Raw genomic sequence first — 27,889 nt, forward strand, 5'->3', positions numbered from 1 at the left:
GAGAAGGGAATGAAGTTGTATGAGGCCTTCATGGATTTGAAGAAAGCATATGATAGAATGGATAGACAAGAAATGTGGAAAGTATTAAGAATATATGGAGTAGATGAGAGGATGGAGAATGAAAGACTGACTAAGAGGGTGTATGTAGGTGAGGTGGAGGGGGGGAGAGGGAGGGGTAGACCGAGGATGAGGTGGAGGGATGGAGTTGAGAGGTATATGAGGGAGGGGGGGGTGAGTTGGGGGGAGGGGAGTCAAATGGTGGGTGACAGAGTGACTTGGAGGCGTTTTGTCTGCGGCCACCCTTTGCGGGATTAGGGCGTCGGGCTATAGATAGATAGATAGATAGATGGGAAGTTGCTGAAGGCTGTGAAGAGTATATATGAGGGTGCTAAGGCCGGATAGTGAACTGAGTGAATTTTTCTATTTGAAGGTTGGATTGAAGCAAGGATGTGTCATGTCTCCATGGTTGTTCAGTCTGTATAAGGATGGGGTTATAAAGGAGATACAAGGTAGGGCAGTGGATGTTGGAGCGGCCCTAGTGAGAGAGGGCAGTGTTTGGAAACTCCCTGTGCTGTTGTTTGCAGATGATACTGTGTTGTTAAGTGATGACGAAGGGGAGCTGCAAGGCTTGGTGGATGAGTTTGGGAGAGTGTGTAAGAAACAGAATCTAAAGGTGAATGTAGGGAAGAGTAAAGTTATGGTCTTCGAGAGAAGTGAAGTCAGTGAATGTACAGTGGGGTTGGATGATGAGGAAATGGAAAATGTGAGTGCATTTAAATACCTGTAGGCTACTTGGATAGTGTGATGAGTAAGGATGGAAGTATTGAGGGTGATGTGCTTAATAAAGGTACAGCAAGGAAGAATGATTGGTGGTTCCTTGAAAGAAGTGATAAGAAAAATGGAAGTGAAGAAGTTACTACATGACAGTATTGTTATACAAACTCTTACGTATGGAAGTGAAGCTTGGACCTTGTTGGAGGGACAGAAGTCAAGAGTGAGAGCAGTGGAAATGAGTTATGTGAAAGGAGCATGTAGAGTCACATGGAGTGACAGACTGACAAATAACGAAACGAAGGAGCGTTGTGGTGTGGCTGTGGATGTGATAGGAAGTGTTAGCAGAAACACACTGAGGTGGTTTGGCCATGTGGAGATGATGGAGAGTGAGAGACTGAAGAGGAGAGTGCATGTGATTGAGTTGGAAGGGGGGGAGAGGGAGGGGGAGGCCAAGGATGAGATGGAGGGACGGAGTGAAGAGGTATATGAGAGAGGAGTGTGTGAGCTGGGAACAGGAAGATGAAATGGCGGGGGACAGGGAGACATGGAGACGATTTGTTTGGGGCCATCCCTTACGGGATTAAGGGGTCTGGCAATAGACAGATAGACAGACAAAGAGTAGTTAGCTGTTTGATTTGCATGACCGATTTGTATCACAATGAAAGGCATTTCCCACATCTTATATCACTTTCCTTTTAATTAAGTCCATAGGTAGTTATTCACTCTTCGATAATGATGGGGCATTACCTCCTAGCTTTGTATTCTCTGCAAATTTAGCAGTTGGGCTGATGATGCTCACACCAATATAACTAATGTAAATGATAAATAATAATAAACCCAGAACTGAACCTTGGGGCACTCTTCTTTTAACTCCTGTGTAGTCAGAGGTTTCCCAGTTACAACTTTCCTACTCACCGGCGTGTGATTCAATCCGTTCTTAGAATATCCAGTTAGTTCTTGAATTCCCAGAGCACTAGTTTTTGTCATCGGCTTTTGACGAGGTACTTTAAAATATAAAGACTATCAGTTTGTCGGCACTGGTCATACTGTGTGTGTGAGAGAGAGAGAGAGAGAGAGAGAGAGAGAGAGAGAGAGAGAGAGGGTGGTGTGGTAGGGAGGATGATCCCTGTCTGTGACTTCTGAGCCCCCAGCTAACTTCTCCCTTTGTCTCCCTGATGGCAAAGTTGGAGAGAGAGAGAGAGAGAGAGAGAGAGAGAGAGAGAGAGAGAGAGAGAGAGAGAGAGAGAGAGAGAGAGAGAGAGAGAGAGAGAGAGAGAGAGAGAGAGAGAGAGAGAACAAGTCAGGCCGGAGGGAGGTAGGAGGATGAAAGGGAGAACCAAGGAAGAATTAGTGTGAAGGAAACAGGAAGAGAAGCGGAGGGATGAAATAAGGAACATAACAGAGATGGAGGAAAGAATGGAAAATAAAGTGATAAAAAGACGCGAAGAGGAAGCGAGGAAGGAGAAAGAAAGGATGGAAAACGCGAGACTTTGATGGGAGAAAATAAAGCCGACGTAACACGAAAGACGTAAAGAAGAATGAAAAATAAAGGACGGAATACAGAAAAACTGAAAGCGGATACCAGAGAAAATGATGAAAGAAAAGAGGAAGAATAAGGAATAAAAACGAACTCTGCAAGGAGAAAGGGACGAGGATAGAAAAAAAGAGGGAAGAAAGGAAAGAAGAAATACAAGAGCTAGGAAGGGGGACACCACTAAAAATAGTGGAAGGAAAAGGAAAAGGCTAATGAAGATCAGGAAAGAAAAGAATGAATGAAGAAAGAGAAAATTGACGAAGGGAAGATGGGTTTGACAAAAGAAATGTCGAAAAGAAATGGTGATAGGAAGATAGGACGAAAGGAAAGAACGGGAACGGGATGGACGGAGGAAGGAAGGAAGCAAGCAAGGGGAGAGGAAGGGGGAACGTAGGAGACACAGCATAATATGATGAACGAAAAAGATAGGCAAGATAAGGGAGAGGGTAGTGGAAGGATGGACTAAGGCGTAAAGATGAAAAGAAAATAATATACAAGCAAAAGCAAGTAAGCAAGCATACAATCAAAAGCAAACAGTTCCTGAAATAAATGCAAAAAGCTCAGTTTAGCACAGAAAAACAAACATACAAGAAGCAATAGGCAAATCAACAAGCGAAAGCAATCCCTGAAAAATCAATCAAGCAGATAAAAGCCGGCAAGCAACCACAAACAAAACAAAGTAACAAGCAAGCACAAAGAATATCAAGCAAAAAAATATATACATGAAAGTAGGCTAACTAACGAAAAATCAGTAAAGCAAGCAAGCACAATCAATTATACCTACATATCAGTGAAAATGATGATGATGATGATGATGATGATCATGATGTTTACAGTCCTTTGAAGCGAACAACATCCAAGCATTTTGCCTATAACTGACGAGATTCAAAGTCGTTTGTGATTATCATTTGGAACTTTCCAACTTATTTTTTTTTTAATTATTGAAACATTCATCATTTTCAAAGCCTTTAACAGTACTCCATATTGAAGTCTCATTAAAATTCTGAGAGAGATTTTTCATAACTTTTTAAATCTTTTAAAACATTTGGGTTGTTGCTGATGTTCTTGTGGCTCGAGGCTCATCAGCAAAGTAAGCTCTGTGAACTGCAGACTTCGGTCCTTCACTCTCATTTTGGAGGACAGGAGTTCAGGGACGATTGTATAACCAGTCATTTGAACCGCCCTGTTATATCAGTGCCTCCACATGAAGGCGTCCTTTTCCAGCAGCTAACGTTTGGGCAAAATTAATTAGGATCTGGAGCTGTATAAGTTTTCATCTTAACCTTTACAGCAAAGCGATTTGTTTTACTTATCAGTCATGCTATCCATAGAAAATTTTATTCAGATCAACAGAACAGCCTACTATTGAAGTGGTTAATGAAAGTTGTATCTAATACCTCTATTTTTAAAAGTTTGTACGATAATACCTGAAGGCAACAAGAATAATATGAAAATTACATCATCGAACTAATACGGTTAACAGAATACTTTAGCACTTCTTCCTCTGTAATATCAGACTCTCCCAAATTTTATTCATTAATCGATTCTGTGTATCATTTCACGCATCAATGGAGCTTATTGTATCACATATTCTTATAAAATCACCTCATATATCAAAACAAATTTAGCGATGCATCAACACATTTATCAATATAAAAAAGTTCCTCTGCAGAATATGAAAAAGCAAAGTTGATGTAGGCAGAAAATAATCCAAAAAAGGCATGACCAGAAGAGAGAGTAAAAGAAAAACAAGTTCAAAAAAGTGTGAAAGTAAAAGAAAGGAAAAAGAGAAGATGCAGTATGTAAAAGAACAGAGTTAAAGAAGATAGAATAAAGGTGAGATCGAGAAATGTCAAAAGGTTTGTGAACATGAGACAATAAAGATGACTGAGATGTGACCAAACCCTAGCGACAAAGAACAACCCAAGTGAACAAGGGACTTGCTGAGACTAGCCCGGAGACCCTTACACACACACACACACACACACACACACACACACACACACACACACACACACACACACACATTCTCTCTCTCTCTCTCTCTCTCTCTCTCTCTCTTTCAGTCTATTTATCTATCTATCTGTCTATCAAGCTGTCAGTCTATCTATTTATCTATCTTTTTCGTTTCTTAATACATTTCACTGTTAACTAATTTTTTACCTTCACTATCTTTCCTTATTTCTACTCTCTCTCTCTCTCTCTCTCTCTCTCTTTCTGTTTCGTTTCTTAATGCATTTCATTGTTAACTCTTTTTTACCTTCACTATCTTCCCTTCTCTCTCTCTCTCTCTCTCTCTCTCTCTCTCTCTCTCTCTCTCTCTCTCTCTCTCTCTCTCTCGTATTTACCACAAACAAGTGTTCAGTGTCCAGTCTACCTATTAGCTAACATTTAACATCATGCCACCATAAAACTTCATTACATTTACTGTACACATAATGAACACCCCCTCAAAACAGGGTCACCATATTATAGAAGTGTCGACTGAAATAATCTAATAAAAATGCCTTTGGTACATTATTAAAACACTGGAAAGAAAATAATTGATACTGATGACACGTGGGAAAATTTTCAGTGTCCTATTCAAGTCTGCCTTACGGATATATTTCATGAAGCTTAATTAAGCAAAGGGTAGATGTAAACTAGTGTGGTTTAACAGACACCACTGGAGCAATTTAAAAAATGAATATACTCCATGATGTACTTAAATATCACATCAGTGAATATGTTCCTAAGCTGACTATAGCTTCAGTAGCATCAAAGCTGAAAAACTCATTTGATCAGTCAAGCAATAATTTTGAATCAACCTTGTAAAAATGAGCTCATCAAACCCCAAGCAATTTCACCGGTACATAATCAGCAACAAACAATTAGACAGACACTGGCCCATTAACTATCAACGAAGATTAATTACCCTAAGCAACAGGAATATTGCTTACACTTTTAACTACTGTATTTTCTCAGCTTCCTTTTCACACAGGAATCCAGTGACAATACCAAAGAACGACCACATCTCGAGCATGAAACATTAAAATGAAATATGTTTAAGACAACCATAGTAAATAAATGGAAGCAAGGTACCCAAGCCAGATCATTTTATTCTTATACCATAACATACGTAAAAAACAGCTTATCTTCTGTTTTAGTAAATTTTTACAGCAGGGAAAGGACCCACTAGACAGGAGGCTGACGAACAGAGGCCCATTACATAAAATGGACATGACATCATTAGGCAATCACATTCTTGATAAGTTAACCCCTGTCACTGGGAAAATTTCTAGAAACAATAATTATACAGGGCAATAGAAATCTTTGAATTGTGAAATTTAATGTCAACTTGACTTTTCGTGCCCTTGATCGTGCATAGTGAATTTAACTGCTTTATGACAGTCTTTTTAAAAACTAATTGGAAGTTCCGGGCCATTAGCTGCAGTGTTACTGAACCCTAAAAGCACTAACATCTTATACATAATAAACTAATGAGGAAAGTTAGATAACCTGGAAATAAAGAGAATTATTCATTAACTGATACATGTATGTACAGTTTATTTACTTCAACGTAGCCCAGATTTTCATCCTTTCGAAGCAGTAGAAGAGATAAAAAAAGATAGTGCTATCATTCCACATCATTTCCAAAACAATGGATGTAGGCTGATGGTAAACTAGTTATTACTGAGGTATTTTTTTACTACACACTTCCCTCAAGATGAGGACAACACACTGGCAAAATAATTCAGTCAGCAGTACTGGAAGATGCAGATTCTGTCTCATGTGCAGGTATTTACATTTGCTCACAATAATGACGGGGGATACTGGACATTAGTCACCAAGCAGGGTAAAAATAACCAGCAAAATGACACCGTGCCCTGACACTATACCGCCGGGGCCAGGGTAGCGTCCAGAGGGTGGCCTCAGTTACATTTTATGGCGTAGGGTGATGCCGGCCGTTCACAGTGTGGGGGAAAAATTAATTTCGGTAAAACGGTGGGTTCGGGAAATATATACGGCTGAAAATACGGTTACCGGTGTAGGGAAGAGAAGGGAACAAATATGTGGCGTGGCGGAATGTTCGTGTTGACGTTATGAAAGAATATATATCTCATCACACGCTAGGAAACTCTATTGATTTTTTCTATAAAATGGTCTTGGACAACATCAGAGACGTTAGTTGTGCTTCCTGGGAAAAGTCAGTGATACTGAATGTGTTGCAAAAATATTGTCCTGTGTGTCCTGAAATACTGTATGATCGAACTGAACATAGTATTCCATTTTCCGTGAAATACCATCATCATCATCATCATATCAAAGTTATGATGTCATCATACTTATCCTCATTAACTTCCTCCTCTTCTTCTTCTTCCTCTTCCTCCTCCGTCATCATCATCATCATCATTATCATCATAACCCTATTTCCCAGTTATGAGGTATGGTGAGGTAGGATCCAAAAACAAAGAACGAAAAACTCACAAGTAAGTGAAACATCAAACAGCATACCCAGTAAAATTGGCCACACAGTCATTCATGTATCAAACAACTGTTTTGATAAGTTGATTTTAAAAGAAATGAAAGAGCTGTGGCTGAAATGGATAAAAGCAAAAAAATGGAGATATATATCAAATAGATTCTGAAACTGTGTGACAGAACAGGAATGTGCCGTGAAATCCATGTCAAAGAAATTATATGACATGGCTCAGCACCTGGAGCAAAAATAAGCTGTTACGATAGATTCATTGAGTAGAATTACACAGACAAAGGGAAAGGAATGGAATGTGGAATTAAAAACAAACTCATTAATTTTTCAAGATGACATCATGCCAATAGCACTAAAAACAGGAATTTCAGGAATTTAAATGACTAGAATGAATTATCATAAAAACAAACAAACAAACAGAACAAACAGCATTGGTAGGGTAGTGCAGTAAGCTGGAAATCAAAGGGAAAGAATTGCAGAAAACAATAAATCGCAAATAACTTGGGAAAATAATCAAACCCCAAGCAAAGCAGAATGAAGACAAGGTGAAGAGTAAGCAATACAAAAGTAACACAGAAAGAAAATATAAATATAATTAACAAAGAAAACAAATGAAGAAAACGTAGAATAAAAGCAGGACATGAGTAACACGCCTGGTACTATTTGGGGCTGAAACGTGGAAGAAATTAAAGGAAAAAGAAAGGATGTAAAATATATTCAAACAAATATTTAATAAAGTTATTAAAAGTGCAAGAACAACACCGAAATATGCGCTGTTGTACGAGAAAATAGTATTTTAAATTAATCATAAGATAAAAAGAAAAATTTAGAAAACTACAAAGCGTTAAGTAACAGACAAGATACAGCTGAAGTGAAGATGATAAGGTACCTACTGTGAGGGAAATGAGTGACTATGAGAAGAAAATACAACACATAAAAGATAAAATATAATATTACAGAAAATCTGGCAGACATGGGGAAAAAAAGGAGCAAAAATACTGTGAAAAATAAAGTGTAAGAAAAGTGAAGAAATCTTTGACGTAAGGCGAGGACTTAAGACGAAGGAAGTCAAAGAACAAGAAGTAAGTTATTTAGAATAATTGATTTGATTTTTAGAAGGCAAGACTAATATTTATGTTATGTACAAGTATAGAAGGCAAGACTAATATTTATGTTATGAACAAGTATAGAATGCAAGAATAATATTTATGTTATGAACAAGTATAGAAGGCAAGACTAATATTTATGTTACGAACAAGTATTGAAGGCAAGACTAATATTTATGTTATGAACAAGTATTGAAGGCAAGACTAATATTTATGTTATGAACATGTATTGAAGGCAAGACTAATATTTATGTTATGAACAAGTATTAATGAGGTTAAACATTTTTTTTAATAAGTAGGAACAATGTTCATTTTGTAAATTGGGTAAAAAAAAAGTGAAGCTCGGTTACATATCTTTCAGGGTGAGGCCTATGAGGAAATTACACGGGAACTGACTTGAAAAGAAACAATAAATGGTATAAGAGAAAAAATCGATATTGAAAATGTAGCAAAAACTGTTGAAAAAAATATTTAAAAGATGACACATAATCTGAGCATGAGGAAAAAACCAGCAATAAAGGGATCTACAGGTATCAGCATTAAAAAAAAAAAAAAAAAAAAAAAAGCTACCTGCTCAGAAAAATACTTCAGGAGCAGTGAGTACGCCAATAAAGACAATCAAGCTACCGAAATCCAGGCTTCACTTCACAAGCAAAACCATCGAAAGGTCTGTCCTACGAGATTTTTGGAGAAACTTAAGGTTATTTTGGGGTTAATTCTGGGTAAAAGAAAATTATGGTATGTCAACAAGTATATAATCATCAACCATTTCGGAATTAGTTATTGTTATGGGCGTCAATGGTCTTCCTCAATGAATTCATAACTTAATAAAAAATAGTAGCTCCGTAACGGCTGAGAATTGGACTTGTGTTGATACAGCGTTCATATATATATATATATATATATATATATATATATATATATATATATATATATATATATATATATATATATATAATTATTATTATTATTATTATTATTATTATCCCTGCATTAACCTCCAGAAGTTTCTAAAAAAAAAATCTCAAGATACAGCTTTTTCTTACTGTAGTGTTTCGTCATGAATGTGCTTCACGTACGGTACAGTTGCCTGGGTCATTACACACAGTAACAAAAGTAACAGAGGTAGAGTCTTTGTTATGTTCATTTCCATACATGCTTCATTTTTCCTTTTAGCCTGTAAGTACAGATGTCTTTTTTTTTTTTTTTTAACATGAACAAAATTATTTAAAAAAAAAAAGTATGCAAAAGTTATCCCTGCAAAATGGGACGAAGTAAATCCCAAATGAAGATCCTGTCATACAGCGATGCCTCGACACATTGCGATTAGAAGCCAAGAGGTCATGGCCATAGAGAAAGATATACTGGAAGTCATTGTCCCCCAGCTGAGTACCTGTTAATATGAAGGACTGAAAATGCCGGTAAACTGTAAAGTGTGAAACCTGGATGGCCACGATTGTTCTCGGCAAATAACAAAAAGTTAGGTTTGTCCTACTTAGAAACTGAAGGCAGATCTGAAACCGGGGAGTTATCGCTTCGTCAGATTTTCCTTTCTACTCATATGCTCTCTCTCTCTCTCTCTCTCTCTCTCTCTCTCTCTCTTATGGATTGATGGTGTTCATTTTAAAGTTTTTTTTTCCGAACTCGTCAGCAACAATGTAAACACAGGTAGCTCTCACATACCATGCGTCTTACGACGCAGGTAAGACAGGCGCCATCGTAATGAAAACGAAAGCAAGGGAGGATGGATGTTAAAAAATGGGAACAAAGAAGAAGTGAAAGTAAGAAAGAAAGCAGGAGATGGAAATGCTTGAATGTGAGAATGAAGGAATTAGTGAATGCAATCTTCAGCACAGTGTCATTCCGGACTGCATGAATGAGCAAATGAAGGAATCAGAAATGCAAAGGAGAGAAAGATAGGAGTTGGGAAAGGCGAAAACAACGCAGGGGGGCTCACACACAAGCATAGGAAGGAGTGTTTGTATGAGAGAGTGAGGACATTAGAGAGGAATGGGAAGTGGAGGAGATGAAGAGGGAGAGGGTGAGGAAGAAGGAGGAAGAAAAGGACAAGGAGAAGGAGAGGGATAGATGAAAACAAGAAAGCCTCTTACAGTTACAGGAAGGAATACATGCATGAGACAACGAGGGAATTAGGGATGAAAAAGAGAGGAGGGGTAGGTGGGTAGAAGGAGGGGCATCAGGAGAAACAGAGGGAGAAGGAGAAATAGAAAAAGTAGCGAGACGGAAAAAAAAAAAAAAAACAAGGAAAGAGGGTCAAGCACAAGCTTAAGAAGAACTGTATGCATGAGAGAATGAAGGAAATAGAGAGAAGAATAGAGGAGAGGAGAGGAGAGAAAAAGAGAGGGATAGTAAGAAGTGGAAGAAGAGAAGAATGAGAAGAAAAAATTAGAAAAGGATATATTGGTGTGAAAAGAATGCAGATAAAGAGAAGAGATCAGAGTAGAGAGGATGAGGAGAAAAGAAAAGGGAGAGAGAGGAGAAGAGAATGAACAAAGACAGGAAAGAGAAACCATGAAAGTAGGGAAAGGGAGTTTCACGCAAAAATATAGGAAAGATTGATGCATTTGAGAGAAGTAATAGGAAAAGAAAAGAGAAGAGAGAAGGGAAAGGAGAAACAGGGGGGAAAACAGACGAGGAGCTGGGGTATATCAGAGGACAAGGGAGAGACGAGAGGAGAGGTGACAAGGGAAAAGTAAAAGGAGAATAAAGTAGAGAAGACATACGATAACAAAGAAAGTCAGCACACACACACACAGGAAAGTGTGTAAAATATTTATGAAAGAAGGGTATGAGAGTAGGGAGAAAAAGAGAAATGGAAATATGGAAACTTTATCATAATAGACACAGGAAGGAAGATATCAATGAAAGCATCGAGGAATTATGAAGAAGAAAGAAAGGAGAGGAGAATATAGGGGAGGAGACAGAAGGAAAATGAGAAACAGGTATGTGTACAGTATAGGTGGGGGCAGACGCTACGCGGCACTTATCCTCGGTGCTCATCAATGTAACTTTGGACTTTGAGTTAGTGACAGTATATTTTAATCCACTACCTTTGAAACAAGACCACTGCATCATCCAGATTTCCACAATTTCCTCCTCTAGGTGTTACCATCCTAGAAAAAGTGTATGGACACCTAAGGTGATTGGTGTCCGATGGCAGCACTAGTACTCAAACCCTGGCGGAGTAAGCCCGGCAGCTATGTAGATGACAATGGCAATCACCCGGTCAACACAGAGCTGGTGATGCAAGAGAGCTGAAAAAGGGTCAAGGAAAGGAAAAGAGAAAGGATAGGACAATGGGAAGCAGAGACGGAAGAAGGTGACTAACAAGACGTAGGAATGCAGGATTGAATGAGAGAGGGAGGGGAAAGTAAAGCAGAGAAGAGAGAAGAGAAGAAAGGTGAAGAGAGAGAAGTGAGAAACAGAAATGAAGGAAAGTCACAAACGACATAATAGGAAAGGACAAAGGAGAAGAGGGGAGGGGGAGGAAAGGAGGAGGGAGAGGGAAAAGAGGGGGAAGGAAAGGAGAACTGGAAAGGAATGGCGAGGTAAAAGAGAGAGAAGATTGAGAAAAGGACAAATACTGGGAGGAAAGGAGAAGAAAAGGGAGAAGAAGAAAAGAGGAGAGAAAGGTGAGAAACAGGGATGTAAGAAGGTTAGAGACATGGAGAGGCAGAAATGGAAGAGTGAATGAGAGATGGATGGATGGTAAAGGAGAGGAGAAGAGAAGAGAAAATATAAAATGAGAAAATAGAGTGAGAAATAGAACTGCAAGAAGGTCACAAACACCTAGGAGAGAAATGCATGCCTGAATGAATGAATGTGTGAGTGAGTGAATGAATGAATGGGAGTAAAGGAATTAGTGAATTATGCAATCTGCTACACTCTCTCACCTAATTACCCCCAGACGCCTGCCTGAATGGCATATGAGGCTCTAATTTCCTCACTTCATTATCAATTTTCACCCACGCTTCAATGGACGGGAATCAGAGCGGCACAGCTATTTTTCTGGGCTGAGATTCATCAGCGAGATCGTGGATAAGACGTGAGATGGAACTGTTAAGACGTCGGGAATCTGGGGGCGTTTAGTTTTCTCCCTCGCTTGTGAATGGAGGGGTAAACTTATGGATCTTTTGTTTTGGTTGTAATTTACCGGTTGTGAATGGGGGAGAACCATATGTTTTTGTTTTGGTTATAATCAGTTGTTTTGGGATGGAGAGGCAACATGTGTTTTTTTGTAATCGTTATAATTAACAGATTATGAATGGAGGTGGCGTGGAGGTGAAGCACATGATTCTGATTTGGTCGTAATCAGCCCTCTCTGACTGAAGGGGTGGCATGTGCTTTTTTTGTTTTGGTTTTAATGTAACGCTTATGAATATATAAAGAGTAAGTGTCTATTTTTTGGGTGGAGGGGGAACGTGTTTTTCCTTACTACTTATGAATGAAAGGGTATAATTTTACCCACTAAAATCTTGCTGTGAGTGGGCAAGACGCAGCATTTCTCCAGGCAGAGGTTCGAAGAAAGAGCACTTTCTTACAAACAGAGGTTCTAAGAGAAATCGTTTTCATAGCAATCGGGGACAGCAGAGAAAAATTTTCGGACTAACTTTGGTATTCATTTTTCCACTCGGTTTCACTGAGTCTCCTGCTGTGGAATAGGGTGCACAGTCGTGTTCTGCTTGTTTATTTGGTCGTGATCAACTGCCATAGGATGTGAGAACAACACATCCCTTTTTGGTTTCGGCAGTAAGTTGTAGTTTGTGAAGGAAGGAGCAAGTTGGCTTTGTTTGGACTGTGGTTACGTGTAGCTGCAGGGAATGCTATGACTCGCGGATCTTACTTTTACCGCACGCTGCAGTAAATGATATTTACTTGAGTTACCTCTGTCTGCTTGCCACAGGCCTCATTTTCCCTGGAACCATATTCCTCTCTTCTCTAAGAATCACATCCCTTCCCATTCTCGCCATATCTCTCATACCACGTGTCACGTATCTCTCATTCCTCTAACCACATATCTCTCATCTCTCGAGTCACATACTTCTAATCCCTTGAGTCACATAACTAACATCCAGATTCACGTAACCAACATCCGTTGAGAAACATCCCTCTCATCCTTCGTGTCACATGCCTCTCATCTCTCGAATCACAAACCCCTCACCCCTCGAGTCACATAACGAACATCCACTGAGTCACATAACTAACATCGTTGAGTCACATCCCTCTCATCCCTTGTGTCACATACCTGACATCCATTCAGTCACAGACTCCTTCCCCTAGCCACATGTCTTTTAGATTACATTCACACCTGCCGAGTCACATCCCTCAAATCTTTTTCACACCACTGACACAACCACACACACCGCTCACACCACTCTACATCATTTTTTATATCTCCCGAGTTACATCCTTCTCATTTCCCCTCGTCATGTACACTGATTTCTTCTTGTCCTTCCTTCTAACCTCTTAACTCTTCCTCTTTTCCCTCTTTCCCTTTTTCTTCTAAATCACCTTGCCTATTCTTCTCCTTCCTTCCTATTCCCTTTTTTCTTCCCCTGTCTTTTGTTTCGTCTTTATTCCTGTCTTTGTCCTCTCTTCTTCTCTCTGTTCCCTCCCCACTCTTCCTTCTCCATTCCACATTCAATCTCTGCTTCTGTAATCTGCTACCCTCTCCAGTCTTCCATTTCTTATAATTGTCTCTTTTTCTGCTTATCGCCTATCTTCTTCCACTTTGAAATTTCTGCTTTCCCACTACCTTTTCTAATTTCAATCTCTTCACTCTATTCGTCTTTCAGTTCCATGACATCTCTGAAATTTTACTCTTTCAAATTCCAATGCTCTCTCATCCTAGTTCACCCCTCGAGTCATCCTCCAAGTCACATCTTTACCCTCCACATTCCAGTGCCACATCCTTACCCCCACATTTCAAAGTCTCATTCCAATCTTTCACATTCCAGGGACACAACCTTACCTCCACATTCCAGTGTCACATCCTTACCTCCACAAACCAGTGTTAGATCCTTACTCCCACATTCCAGCGTCATATTCCCATCCTTCACATTCCAGTGTCACATTCCTATCCTTCCAGGCTCCAGTGTCACAACCTTATTTCCCTGCATTTCAGTGTCACATTCATATCCCCCATATTCCAGCGTCAAACCACAATTACCTCACATCCCAGTGTCACATCCCGTTTTCCCCAAAGTAATTAAATCCATCTATCCATCATCCAATCCTACATTGCCCCACGAGGTGCGCAGGAGCCCGGAGCCAGGCACTTGGTCTCGACATTTAAGATGAGAGTGACCAGCTTCACTCATCCCTGAGTGGCATTACATGAGCAATCAACCCCAACAACCCCTTGGATATAAACCTTCACCGGCTCAATCCGACTGGAGCGCAATAATTACCCACTAAACCACCAGGTGCCAAAATTTGGTTATATGGTTACCACCGAGCATAGTAAATGGTTTCCTGGTGTACAGGAAACCATTTGGCTTGTCACTCAGTATAGAGTCACCCACAGGCAGAAGGAAATAGAAAGAATGAAGGAAAGAAAGACATAAGAGGGAGTGTAAAGTCACCCGTAGGCAGAAGGACAAGGAAAGAATGAAGGAAAGAAAGACAGAAGAGGATGCAAGGCAAGAAGGATGGAAGAGAGGAAAGGGTAGACATCCGAGAGCAGCACGACATCGAGTGAGTGGATGGTGAGCGCCCCCACCTACCACAAAACGTATGCAAATTTTACGGTATCCAGAATTTACTCCAGCGTCGCTTGCATCTGTGAGAGGTGTGAAGCAGGTGGACCCAACCTTGAAATTATACTTTTGGGAATGCGTTTATTTAATGTAATTCATAGAGTTGGATACTTTCCCCCTCCCCCTAGGAGCTATTATCGCATGGAGTAAAGACTGGGGTGCAAGTTTTACATTGTCTAATAAAGCTGGCTGCAATTGGCATTTCTTGGCATCGGTTGGCATCAATATTTGTCCATTTTTTTTTTTCCCACAAATATTAATGTAACAAGTTCATGCGGGACATAGTGTCTCAATTTTAAGTAATTTCTTCTCTAATTCACCGCACTACTTTTAATGCAGAGGTTTCATTTTCGCTCTCAAGAACTGTGTTTTCGTGCAGACTTCTTGACAATAGTTTTTTTAAACTTAACCTTAGCCCAGATTTTCATTTATATGCAGCTTATTCCACGTATTTTATTGACATAAAATTACGATACCATGGCGCTGCATTATTCCATACCTCTCTGTGAGCATCATAATATATTCTAGTGCTATCCTATTGCTAAAATGAACACTGAACTCAGCTTTCAACTACATGAGTAGCTTTAATATCTTGCAGTTCTACAGCCTTTCGTTCTACCTTATCCCTCACATCAGTTTGATGATGTATATTTCACATCTTTCTTCACACCGCCACAAAATTTTATTCGAATTAAAACGACATCTCTCACACCTCTATTAATGAGGTTATTGAAGAAGGTTACCCCTAACCCGTTCACTTCAAAAAGTCTCTGTAGAGCTTAATTAAACTGTTTGAAATTAGCAAGAAAAACTGAAAAGTTGACGTTTATTGCTTAAACGGATTACTGGACGATTCTGAAGTACCTTTCCGCCATAATCACTTTTTCTCTGACAGCAAGCATGTATTTTATCAGGGAACGCTTCACTGGCAATTTTCTTACATTATTTTTAGATTCCTGGTCATCCTTTTTCTCTCGGGATGCAAGTGAAACTTTTGCTATTACTCTAAGCATCTCAAAGGCTTTCGTCAGAGTATGGAACAAACTTTAATTTTCAAACTGCCATCCTATGGTTTTCATCCCACATTCTGTGTCTTTATTTCAAGTTTCTTCTCTGTTTGTCCTATGGCTGCGGTTGTGACGGCCACTGTTATTCATCTGGAGTCATCCAAAAAAAAGTTTTCCTCAGAGTTCTGTCCTTTAATCAACTCTTCCTCTTTTTCATCAGTGGCTTTCGGAGTTGTGTATCTCGCCCTGTTCACTGAAGCGGTGATGTCTCCTCCTTACACTTTCCCATCACAAGTCACCACAACAATCACTGGATGGGGTTTAGGGGCTTAGGCTTACCTAACTTCTACTTGTTTCTTGTTCTGTTAGAGTAAATGAAACAAAAATCGATTCCTTCATTTATCAACTAGCCAATATTTCCATTATAACTGTCACCTTACCTTCTAAAACTCACAGCTCAGTTCTTCATCTGTCAGTATCCTTGGTGTCTGTTTTCTCGTCATCCATCTTTGAAGGACCACATTAGTCCCCTTGAAAAGCAGCTTCACACAGATGTTATGTGTGTTGTACCGACTCCTTGCTTCTTTTAATTCTACTCAGTAACTGATTTTATACAGGTGATTTATAAAGCATGTCTTCTTTCATCAGTTCCCTTCCTCTCACAGGCTCCCATAAGCTTTTTTCTTCACTGGAATGATGCATCTCTCTCTTAATTTTCTGTTGCTACTAGTCTGGACGTTGATTTGCTACTCTTTACATCTCTCCCATTATGGCCAGAACTCATTACCCGTCTAGCCACAGTCTCCCCCTTTTTCCGTCCGCCTCTTTGATACAGGCTTTAACCGGTGATCATAGTCTTATATTGTCTACTGGTCAACTCTGACATATCTTCCTCGGTTTGTCTTCTTCAGTGCCTGTGGTTTTCAGTCATTTAAGCCCAGTGTGCCCAGGTATCTTGAAATCAGTGGATCGTGATTTTAAGTTTTCTTTGTTATATTTTGTTTAGCAGGATGATTTTTTTTTTTTTTTCAGTTTTTGATTCTTTCGTTTATTTATGACACAGAATGTCGTTAATTTTGTTCGACATCACAATCACTGTGCAGTACAAGTCATCTCACACGCACCTCACATTGTCATAGCCCAAACTGCGACAGAACAAACTGCCATAACTCACACAACCACATGACATTCTGCCACAACACACACTGCCACACCACACATTGTCACACCACGCACTGCCATACAAAACATTGCCAAGCCTCAAACTACCACACTGTAACATACGGTACATATGTCTTATAGTCACAGCTCGCACCGCAACAAAAACTGACAACAAATTACAAAGTACACAGAGAAAGGCAGAAAAGAAAAAATCAAGTAGAGAGTGGCAAAAATAAAAGTAGAGAGGGACAGAGAAAGTGAGACACACAGACACACATCGAATGGAAAAGAGGCAGAACCACAAGGACAGAAACAAAAGGTAAGAGGGAAGAGGGTGTCCCTATACCAATATACGAGGGTTGAGTGAACTGTCAGATCTGCAGGCCGGATTTAGTCATGGGAGACACCATGTTGCAACCGGGATGTAAAGATGAGGGCAAGACAAAGACAGATTGTGAAATGCACATAGGAAGAGAACCAGGCGCAGGGAGGAAGTGATGGGCTGCAAAAGAGAGAGAGAGAGAGAGAGAGAGAGAGAGAGAGAGAGAGAGAGAGAGAGAGAGAGAGAGAGAGAGAGAGAGAGAGAGAGAGAGAATGATAGCTAGAAAGACAGCTCATGAAACGCAGGAAGAAAATGAAACGGATGTAGAGAATGGTAGAAAGAAATAGACAGACCAGGAGAGTCTGAGGAAGTGAGGGACGGAAATAGCGACAGAGATGGACGAAGACTGAGAAGGCCAGGTAGAACAGAAGAAATGTGGTAAGGAGGAGTAAAGGAAACAGGGGAAAAACAGTGATAGAGACCGACAGACAAACAGAGAGAGAGATCGATAAGAAGGAAGGACAGTTCGTGAAACTTGGAAGAGAAGAAAGGCGGTTGGAGGGAAGCAATACTGTAGATGGCACAGAGAGAGAGAGAGAGAGAGAGAGAGAGAGAGGGGGGGGGGAAAGGAGGGAGGGAAGGAGGGAGAGAGAGAAAAAAAAGGCAAACACAGAGAGTACGACAAAGATGGAAACTTGTGAAATGCCGAAGGGATAAGAAAGGAAAGAGAAGGGAAGGAAATGGAGAGGGAGACAGTAAGCAGGCAGAAACACAGACATGAGAGGAGAGGAATAGAAGACTTATAAAAATAAATATGGAGAGAGAGAGAGAGGGGGGGGGGAACATAGACCAGTTATGGTCTTAATGTATGTTTTTCAACATTAGCGAATAAGAATGCTAATGCAAATATGAATGTTCAATATTCGCGAACACTAATGCGAATGCGAATATTCTGTTTGATGACATAGAAACCTGAGTTATTCATTTTTTTTATGAATAAATTTCATTGTATGAGATTCAGATATAGAAAATTGAATGATCAAATTTCTATCAATTTTCTATGTTTCCAGGATGTGGGACGAAGATCCAACTCATACATGCGTCCCCCGGGGATATCAGTCACGTCCTGGACGAACTTCGATCGAACCCAGAACAGATCATGCCAGACCGGGGGCGTTATTTCAACTTTCCTTGGGGGGAGGGCATAGGCTATTTAGGAGGCCCCCCTACTCCCACCTCCCCACATGGGTGGGGTGGTGAGCGAGCATTTTGAAGCCACATGTAATGCTATATTTAGAGAATTAAAGCAGTAAACAACTATGTATACTGTATATAATTATTAACCAATTACTTCCTGACGCACACACAAACGGATATTCTAGCATTGGCAGTATTTCTGTGTGAAGTGGAATATGTAATTAAAAGTGCATGGTAAAGTACATATCATTGCATTATATGTTAATGAACTTGGATAATACACCGAACAGCAATTAAAATACTTGTACTGGTGAAAGCTTCAACTGACTTCATTCTTATAGATTAATGAAAAGATAATTAATATAAAACTGACAATGAAAAGTTGTAAACTTGTAACTGAATTAAAAATGGAAAAGTTTTTAGCTTACCACCCCCCAAAATACCATGAACTATACAAAATAATGTGAAAAAGTAAGCTCTGCGCTAAGAGGTGGGAGAAATAAAATGATGGCTTTTATATTTGGAAGAGGCTTAGTTAAGAATAGTATATTAATTTCAGATTTCATTAAAGGAAAATGAAAACTAAACTATATATTTATTGCATTGAAAAGTGAATAAACTACTGCAACAGTGGATATCTCCGTGATCTTTGCTTTGCAAAGTTATCAACCAGGGTGTCAAAGTTAAGATTTTTAATAAGTTCCTTTTCTGAGGCCATATGTAGCAAGTCACTTAAGTTTCTTAGATATCTCTTGACAAAGTACTGAAAAAAGCCGTTCATTGCTTGCAGTAGTTAATGGAAGGGTGATAAGAATTTTGAAAATTTTCACTATTTCTGAATAAGCACACTCTAATAGTTTGAGTTCATCGTATAATTCAGATTCTTTGGCTTGTCAGTCTTACTTATATATATATATATATATATATATATATATATATATATATATATATATATATATATATATATATATATTTTCAACAGATATCTGGGAAAGTAGAAGAATTTCATCTATGTATATATCTTTGTAAGACTGTACTAAAACAGAAAGTTTCTCATATTCTAGAAAGTCTCTGGAATTGCAATCAAGTGCATTCATTGCTTCTATTAGGGGCATATTTTGTGTGAAGTGAATATTAAGCTCTGAGAGAAATCTGTCTAATACATCAAAATAGGTTCTTTTGATTTCAGTCTTTGAAGCAATACAAGTATTCACCTCATTTCTCCCTAGCGCTGAATCAGTTAAGAAGCTCTTTAGTCTTGATGATAGCTTCTGAATTCTCTTAGGTGTACTCAGCTGATATGAATTTTCCAAGTTGATATCAGTCTCATATAGTGAAGCAAAATCTTTAGCTCTGTCAAAAATATCAGAGAAAGCCTCGTCAGTTCTCAAGACCTGTAATTCTTTAATAGTTGACTGTATGAGAGAGCAAGCTTCAGATAGTAAGGCTTCCTTGCTTGAAGCTGATCTGATAAACTATTGGTAACTCTAAGGACTTGTTCAATAATATGTAAAAGGACTTGTTCAGTAAAATGTAAATCCATTACGAACCTGAGAGACTAACTTTTTGTACGATCCATTTGCTTCTGCCGCAGCTTCTGAATCAGAACCCTCTGAAACTGTATGAAGCACTGATAGCAAACGTCCATAGCGAAGCTTAATCTTTGATACTGACCCATAAGAGTAAGACCATCTAATTATAGCAGGTCTTTTGTAGTGTCAAAACCTGAAGATCTTCTGCTTTCTGTGCCTCTTTGAAAAGTTGCTTCCTTGTGTTACTGTTAGTAATAAATGTGTAAAGTGTGTTAATAACTAAAACAAAATGAAGAGAGGCCACTGGTATTCTTTATGCAGTCGCCCAGTACTAAATTCGGCCTTTGTGCATGGCAATGTATGTACACTGCTTGGGGAATTTTATCCCATAGTCTTGCTTGAACCCCACTAAAGCATCCACTCATTACACTACCACCATCATAACACTGAGGCACACAGACCAAATTAAATCAGATTGTTCTATCTTATTATATATAAAATCACCTAAACTTGCAGCATTAACCTTTTCCATGTGATAGGTTCCAATGACACGTTCCTTCACAATACCCTCACTAAAGTACCGCACAGGAATAACCATCTGTTTTTTGTTTTTTTTTGACAAGTCTTTCGTTCCATCAACCATAACTGAAAAGTACTTGGCCTCTTGTGCTTCAGCACAGATTGTGTCCTTGATAAGTCTTCCAGCAACTGGTATCAACTCATTCTGGTGCTGACTGCTGAGGACTTGTGTAATGGCCATATCATCAATCTAACTTTTGTTTTCCAGAGGGATTTGATTCGGCAATTAGGTGAAGAATTTCTAAAAATTTCCTGAATTTCATGTATCACCACCCTCATTATGTCCACGAAAAGACAGGCCTTGCCTTCCCAGCAATGCAGTGACTTTTAAAAGTAACTTTACATGTTTCCTGTTGTCCTTAATTTCTTGTTGCCTAGCTGAAGATACAGTAGATGCTACAGACTGAGTGGACCCTAACTGAATATCCTTGAAATTAGACCGAGCTATCATACTATTAAATCATAAGACGTCTTTTATCTGTTTATTATCCGTGCCTCTAGATTATTCGCTTCGGGGTGACCTCTTGTACTGGCCACGTTAGTGATGATGTATCTGACCCTTCTATTGAACAAAAAAAAAAAAAAAAAAAAAAAAAGTGAGCAAAATTGTATGAGAGCACGATTGAATTTAAGAGGACGTCATGTCAAAACTAAATATATTAGGTTGTTGACAATTTGCTCCCACAAAAATAAATAAATAAATAAAACAATCCTCAGAGCACATTATATAAATGTCAGTCATATAGGCAATTCAGTAAACCACTTGCTTGGTAATTATAAAACTAGACTGACCCTTGATGGCATACTAACGAGTGATTTAATTGCACATGACTCATAATATTTTACCTACTAGAAGAGGCAAGCTTATGATTCTGACGTTCACAGAATAGTGACTGGTATTATTGCTTTAAGTATTTATACAAAGCCGCCAAGCCCCACGTTCCAAAAACCCTAACATGCAATAACATGTTGCCAAGCTTCAGTGTCCACAACTAAATATCAAAATGCTCATAAGCATTGGAAATTAACCAAATAAATTAATCCTTCTGAACAAAATGCTATGTTAACGAATGTCAATAGTAATGTATATTTGAACTGACTGAAGACTTAAAGATTGATATTTTAACCAAGCCATGTATTCATTCAATATAATATTGGAACATTATTTTTCATCAGCAACAGCAGGACCGGGACTGGGGGACTTATTCTGTCGCGTTTTTTTTTTTTTCTCTCTCCTCCTATTCTCTCTCTCTCTCTCTCTCTCTCTCTCTCTCTCTCTCTCATATTGTAGGATAACATCTTAAGGTTTATTATTGTTCGAACGACCAAAACCAACAGTAGCAATACACTTAGCCGATATTTGGCGTGAAAAAAAATTATAGTTTTCTTCCTTGTCTAGGACCAAACCTTTCTTTCCTCAGCTGGTGAAGTAATCTTGGCATGCCATCATTTTGAAATCGCCATGAAAACTCCTTTTAAGGTGTGCCAGATTTTCCACTCACAGAACCAACAGTAGCCGAAAAACGTCAAAAGCTTTTCAGCTAAGCAAGAACAAGGCTCTATAGTTGTGTGTGTGTGTGTGTGTGTGTGTGTGTGTGTGTGTTTCCTCAGTTGTTAGGCCACTCATAGCATGCCGGACCTTTATGAAATCGTCATGAAAGTTGCTTTTCGGTTTTATCAGTTATAAATATAAGCCAAATTTGGCCCAAAAGGACCAGAATACAGCCTTACTCGCTCGGGCACATCCCACACCGGTGATGTTCTGAGCCAGTGATTCTCAACCTTTTTCGCCCAATTCACCCCTTCCATGATATGGCAGAATGTCAATCCCCCCTTTCCAAGACTGTCTTCCTCATAAGGTGCTTACCTGAACAATACGCATTAAGTAATGCGAGTGACAGTATCTACCGAGGCCTTAGGGCCAACAGCGTTACTAGTTTGTACACGTCCAAACCGAAAACCTGACGGTACAGGAATATGACGACTCTCTCTCTCTCTCTCTCTCAGGGTTTCAGTTTATAAAATATGTAAAAATAATTGCATGTTTTTTAGTCGAGATGAAATTCCCCTTGATTTGAGAGGTTTTGCTAGTTCCTTCCCCTTATCCCCAACTTAGGCAAACAAAACAAGCTGACAGGACGAACACACAGGAATTAGACATGAAATAAGACAAGTCTCCTCCACCTCGGACCGCGGGCGCATTTCATTTGGGCGAAATATTCGATTTGTTACTCCAACATTTGGGCGACTGTTTGTTTTATCATTTGGGCGACAACAAATCAGGAACTCCGTGAAATAGTAATCATCATTTGGGCGAAATCAGATTAAGACAAGAACGGCATAAGTGCTTCGTTACGTATGGAGGTGAAGTACGTTTCGGATTAGTTTTGAATCACGGAGGCTACGTAGGTGGCCGCGCAGCTATTCGGTTCTCACTCAACGGCGCGAGGAGTGCGGAAAGAGCCTTCACTCCTCGTTACCTTGTTACCAGGACCATGCAAGGCACCATCTCAGAAACCAACAGAAAAAAAAGAAGTTTAATATTTGACGGATTCTCGTATCGAGTTGATGTGATATTGAAAATGGTGACATTGCATGGAGGTGTACAAGCAACTAAACCAGATGTAAAGCTCGAATTAGGACTGATGACAGTGTTACAATAATAAAAGCTATGACTGAGCATAACCATGAAAGTGACAGTAAGAAAATGGAAGCACAACAGCTGAGAGTGCAAGTTAAAAGGTGTGCAGATTCTGACATAAGCGCAAGGCCTTCAAAAGTGATTAGAAAAGAACTTATCAATTTTAATGATAGTCAGCTTGAACCAAAAGACTTGAGAAACATTTCCCTTGCACTGTACAGAGAGCGAAGGAAACAGTTCCCGGTCCTACCTAAGAGTCGTCATGATGTGTTTATGTATCTTGCAGAAAATGAAGTGAAAACAAACAGGGAGGAAAACTTTTTACTTGTAAATGATGAGGAGTAAGGTATGGCCATATTTTCCACCTACACAAACCTAGAATGTCTTTGCAATGAAATACAAGATTTTTTTTGGATGTTGTCCTAAATTCTTCTATCAACTTTATACGATTCATGGTTGTAAGAATGTTAACTACATACCACTGGTCTACGCACTACTACCCAATAAAACAGAGGAGTGCTATGGTGACTTGTGGCACAGAACTATAGAAATATGCACAGACAGAAACTTGACCTGGAATCCTAGGTCAGTTCATACGGACTTTGAACGGGCAATGATAAATGTTATCAAAACTGTATTCCCTAGAACAGAAATACAATGTTGCCAGTTTCACCTTGGCCAAGCATGGTGGGGAAATATTCAGAAAAACGGACTAACAGCAGAATATAAATATAAAGGTGGTGTTATTGGAAAATGGCTGACTAAATATTTCGGGCTTCCCTTTTTATCTTCAAATGAAGTATCAGATTGCTTTGTTGAGGATGTAATGTGTGATATTCCAGACGACAGACAGTGCACCCAATTTGCTGATTACATAGTTGATAACTATGTTTCGGAGGAGGCTAAGTTTCCTCCATTGTTGTGGGCTGCTACACCATCTCCCGAAAAAAGAAGAACCAACAATGGAGTAGAGTCATTTCACTCGCACTTCAACGAACAGTTCTACTCCTCCCATCCCTCTATCTTTATCTTCCTCGATGTTATAAAGAAGCTACAAAGTGTCACCTATATCAAGATCAGAGGACTTAATGCAACAGCACCTATGCGAAAAAAAGATAAAGAGAAGATTACTATTCTAACTGAACAGTTCAACAAGTATGAGACGAAAGAAATTTCTCGCTCTCAGTTCATTCGCCCAGTTGGCTACAATTTTTCAGCCATAACAAACATGTAAACAGAGTAAGTGCAAATTAAGGGTACATGACACACATCTTTTAATGAAAGACAATAATTTTTAACATATATTTCAGCTAGTCAGGTCAGGTGCGGGTAAGGGGATGGGTATGTTATGATGTGGCAGGGGTAAACCAGCTCTGCTGTCGGGCCCTGCTGCGGATGTCACTGATTGCATTGCGCAGTTGACCCTTGTGCGGTGTGGTGCGGTGAGGATCTGTTCGTTCTCCCCTTTGGGGCTAAGATGTGAATGAATGTGTTTAAATGGATGAGTAAATGGAGAGTGTGTCGTCCTGTCTCGGCTACCTCCCTTTCCTTGGGGGAAGCAGCCTAGGTATATAGATAGATAGATTTCAATGAAAGACAATAATTTTGTCATAAAGAGTTGAAACGTCTCTTGCATATGAATCACCATTTATGCTATGTTCTCCTTGTAACAACTGAACCAGTTGACACATTGGATCGACGGCTCAACTGTGTACGGTTCAACCATTGAGGAACAGCGAGCTGTGAGACGTGGCCGAAACGGTCTCCTGAAAACTTCTCGTGGCAACATGCTGCCCATCAACCCCGAGCAGCCAGGCCTCACCACCATCCATACACTGTGGCTACGGGAACACAACCGCATCGCAAGGGAGCTGCAGCAACTAAACCCTCAGTGGTCTGACGAGGAAGTGTTCCAGAAGACGCGTCGCATTGTGGGCGAAATGAAAGACAATATTTTTGTTAACATCTTTTAATGAGACAATCAATTTTTTTAACAATTTACTACGCTTAATACATACTCCTTATGTGTAGGTGATGAAATGTAGCTTGATTTTCGTCAAGTGGCTTGTCATGATAAATATGATTACAGGAATTTAAGACTGACAGGGTGCCGATAAGGTTTTCGCCCAAGTGAAGTAACGAGTACTTCAAAATGAAGCTTCTTTTTTCGCCCAGATGAAGAGGTACTGTAACTGTCGCCCAAATGAATTTTTTTCCGCCCAGCTGAAGGGCGTAATCGCCCAAATGAAATGCGCCCCGGACCGCACGTACACATATTTTCTCACAGAAACAACTGAAACGGACCTGAGAGCATATTTTCTCTTCCGATATTTCTCACACTATTCCTTAATTATTATAAAAATAACAATACACTGAAAAAAAAAAAATTGGACCTAACTGATACACATTATATTTACATAATGTTCAGAGGCAAGAAAAAGATGAATATAAAAACAGTTTGAGCGTCCCATTCTTTGGCCTCAATTACCCCCCTGAGACACTTAAATTCCCCCCTGGTTGAGAACCCCTGTTCTAAGCTATTTCTTCTTGGCTACATAATATCGTCAATTTCTTCATCGATACCAAACAAATGGATATCAAGCTGCAATACGCTAAATGCATCAGTAAGAATGAGGTGTTACATAATCTTTTAGGTGACACAGGAACAGTGACGTGAACAGTCTGAGGAGCGAAGGCTCTATAAAAATAAAAAAGCACCTCACCTTTGTCAGCTGCTACTACTACTATTGTTACTGCTATTATTACTACTACTACTACAGTACAACGAGAGAGAGAGAGAGAGAGAGAGAGAGAGAGAGGGGGGGGGGAGGTAAGAAAAATTTTGTGGCCAAAAGATCAAAGGGGTAGGAGCTCAAGGCCATTTAAGCCTTAACTGTGCACGCCCCAGCGTAGAAAAATTCGTAGTTTCGTTTTCCACATTACACCTCACTATACTCTTTGTAGGTGACTGATGAAATCTGCATGAACAGTCGTACAATATTCATTACGTAGATGATGTTAAGAAGTTATAACCTAAGCAAATGGAATCGGAAAACGAAACAAATATGGTCAACATTCATTTCAAAGCGGAAGTTTTTTATATACCGAAGCTGACTGCTTGAACACAGGTACAAAGTTGTTGTTACCATACAAATTCATCCTCAACAAAGTTAAAAGAGAGTTAAGAATTTGTGTCATCTGAAGACAGATCGACTGCAGACAATTTCCTCATCCCATAAGAACACGGGTCCGTGTGCTACATTCCAGGTGACACAGGAGGATTTCTTGCACCTCTTGCTTAGCAGTTCATTGTGGACTTTGAACTTTATCACTCTCCTTTCCATATCGCTTTCTTTGAGTCCAAGGCCGTATTTTGTGGTTTGTTCTAATATTCAATACTCTATTCAGCATAAGGTTATACATCATATATTCAACGATTATATTCAACAATGGAAGGATCAGCAGCAACGGAGTTCATTTGTGTTCTGTCTAATCCGTCCAGTTCAAGAAATGTTCCCTTGAGCTGAGAATAGTCATTTGGATGTAGCAATAATATAAAGAAACGACGTCATCGTACATCATGGCTAAAGACAAAATAGTTTGTGTAACAATACGCTGGAGAAATTTAAGATTTGAAAAGGCCACATGAGAAAGAGTTAAAGTTTGAGAAAACCTCATGAGAGAAGGTAAGTCTGTCAGAAACCTTTTAGTCTTATTCAGTGTCATAAGAGGCTTCGTGACAACTTTTCCCTATCCTTTTTGCATTATGCACCTTAATTCTCTCTCTCTCTCTCTCTCTCTCTCTCCATTGTATTGAAAGAGATAATGTCCTCAAATAAGGTAAGTATTATTCGAGCAACCAAAACGAGTGTCAGCATTATAATTAAAGTGATATTTGGCGTGTAAGAATCTTGTCCCATGTGGATTGTAAAATTTCCATGCTTTAGGAGGACCAAAACTTCCCCTCATTCTAAGCCAGTGAACCAATTCTGGCATGCAGGCTAATTATCATTTTGAATCCGAAGTGAAAATTGCCTTCCAAATGTACCAGGCTTTTTCCCCAGAGGTAACTATAGCTGAAAAACATCAAAAGCATTTTCACTGGGCAGGAACAGAGTTCTATTGCTGTGTGTGTGTGTGTGTGTGTGTGTGTGTGTGTGTGTGTACTCTTCCTAGAGTGTTAGGTCAGTCATAGCATGCTGTACCTTTCTAACACAGTCAAGAAAGTAGCCTTCCGTTTGTATTGGTTAAAAAAAAAAAAAAAAGTGGGCTAAATCGCAAAATATAAAACCCTGCTCACTCTTGCACGATCAACAGTTGTGATGTCGCCAATATCTTGTTATTTACATAACATTGACAATGTGCTCATCGATAGCATACAGGAGGATATCAAGCTGTATTACGCAAAGTAACTGATAATAAAGTGTTATATGGTCGTTTTGGTGACAAAGGAGCAGTAACATGCACAGACAATCTGAGAGGCAGATGATCTATTAAAAAAAAAAAAAGACAAATGTACGTTTGAGAGAGAGAGAGAGAGAGAGAGAGAGAGAGAGAGAGAGAGAGAGAGAGAGAGAGAGAGAGAGCACTTTAAGAGGGAAAGCTGAAACAGATCATAGTGGTTGGGATTCAAATCCATTTAAGCCCTATCCGTGCACGCCTATTCATAAGACGCTTCATAGCACCTCTTCCTGAGGGATTCTTTCTCAGCATTGCACCTCGACACACTCCTTGAATGTTATTGATGGAACTTGCGTCTTCAATCATACAATGAAAAAGAAGAAAA

General features: G+C 39.4%; 1 protein-coding gene across 1 annotated transcript; it reads left to right on the forward strand.

Annotated features, from left to right (window-relative positions):
- Positions 1 to 11,059: 11,059 nt before the first annotated feature.
- LOC145408513 (peroxidase mlt-7-like) lies at positions 11,060 to 25,076 on the forward strand. The gene is made up of 2 exons (XM_080279244.1): positions 11,060 to 11,146; positions 24,786 to 25,076. The coding sequence occupies exons 1-2, from the start codon at positions 11,060 to 11,062 to the stop codon at positions 25,074 to 25,076; spliced, it is 378 nt and encodes a 125-aa protein (XP_080135370.1).
- The last annotated feature ends 2,813 nt before the right edge of the window (positions 25,077 to 27,889 follow it).

This window comes from Coenobita brevimanus, chromosome 77, assembly GCF_032717465.1.
Source record: "Coenobita brevimanus isolate Jiangsu-jjx chromosome 77, ASM3271746v2, whole genome shotgun sequence".
Taxonomy (NCBI): Eukaryota; Metazoa; Arthropoda; class Malacostraca; order Decapoda; family Coenobitidae; genus Coenobita; species Coenobita brevimanus.

Excerpts from the sequence above, each read along its gene's own strand:
- LOC145408513 (XM_080279244.1), top strand. The coding sequence starts at position 11,060 with ATGGCAGCACTAGTACTCAAACCCTGGCGGAGTAAGCCCGGCAGCTAT. Across the intron at positions 11,147-24,785 it reads ACCCGGTCAACACAGAGCTG|TTGACACATTGGATCGACGG; the intron begins GTGATGCAAGAG and ends CAACTGAACCAG.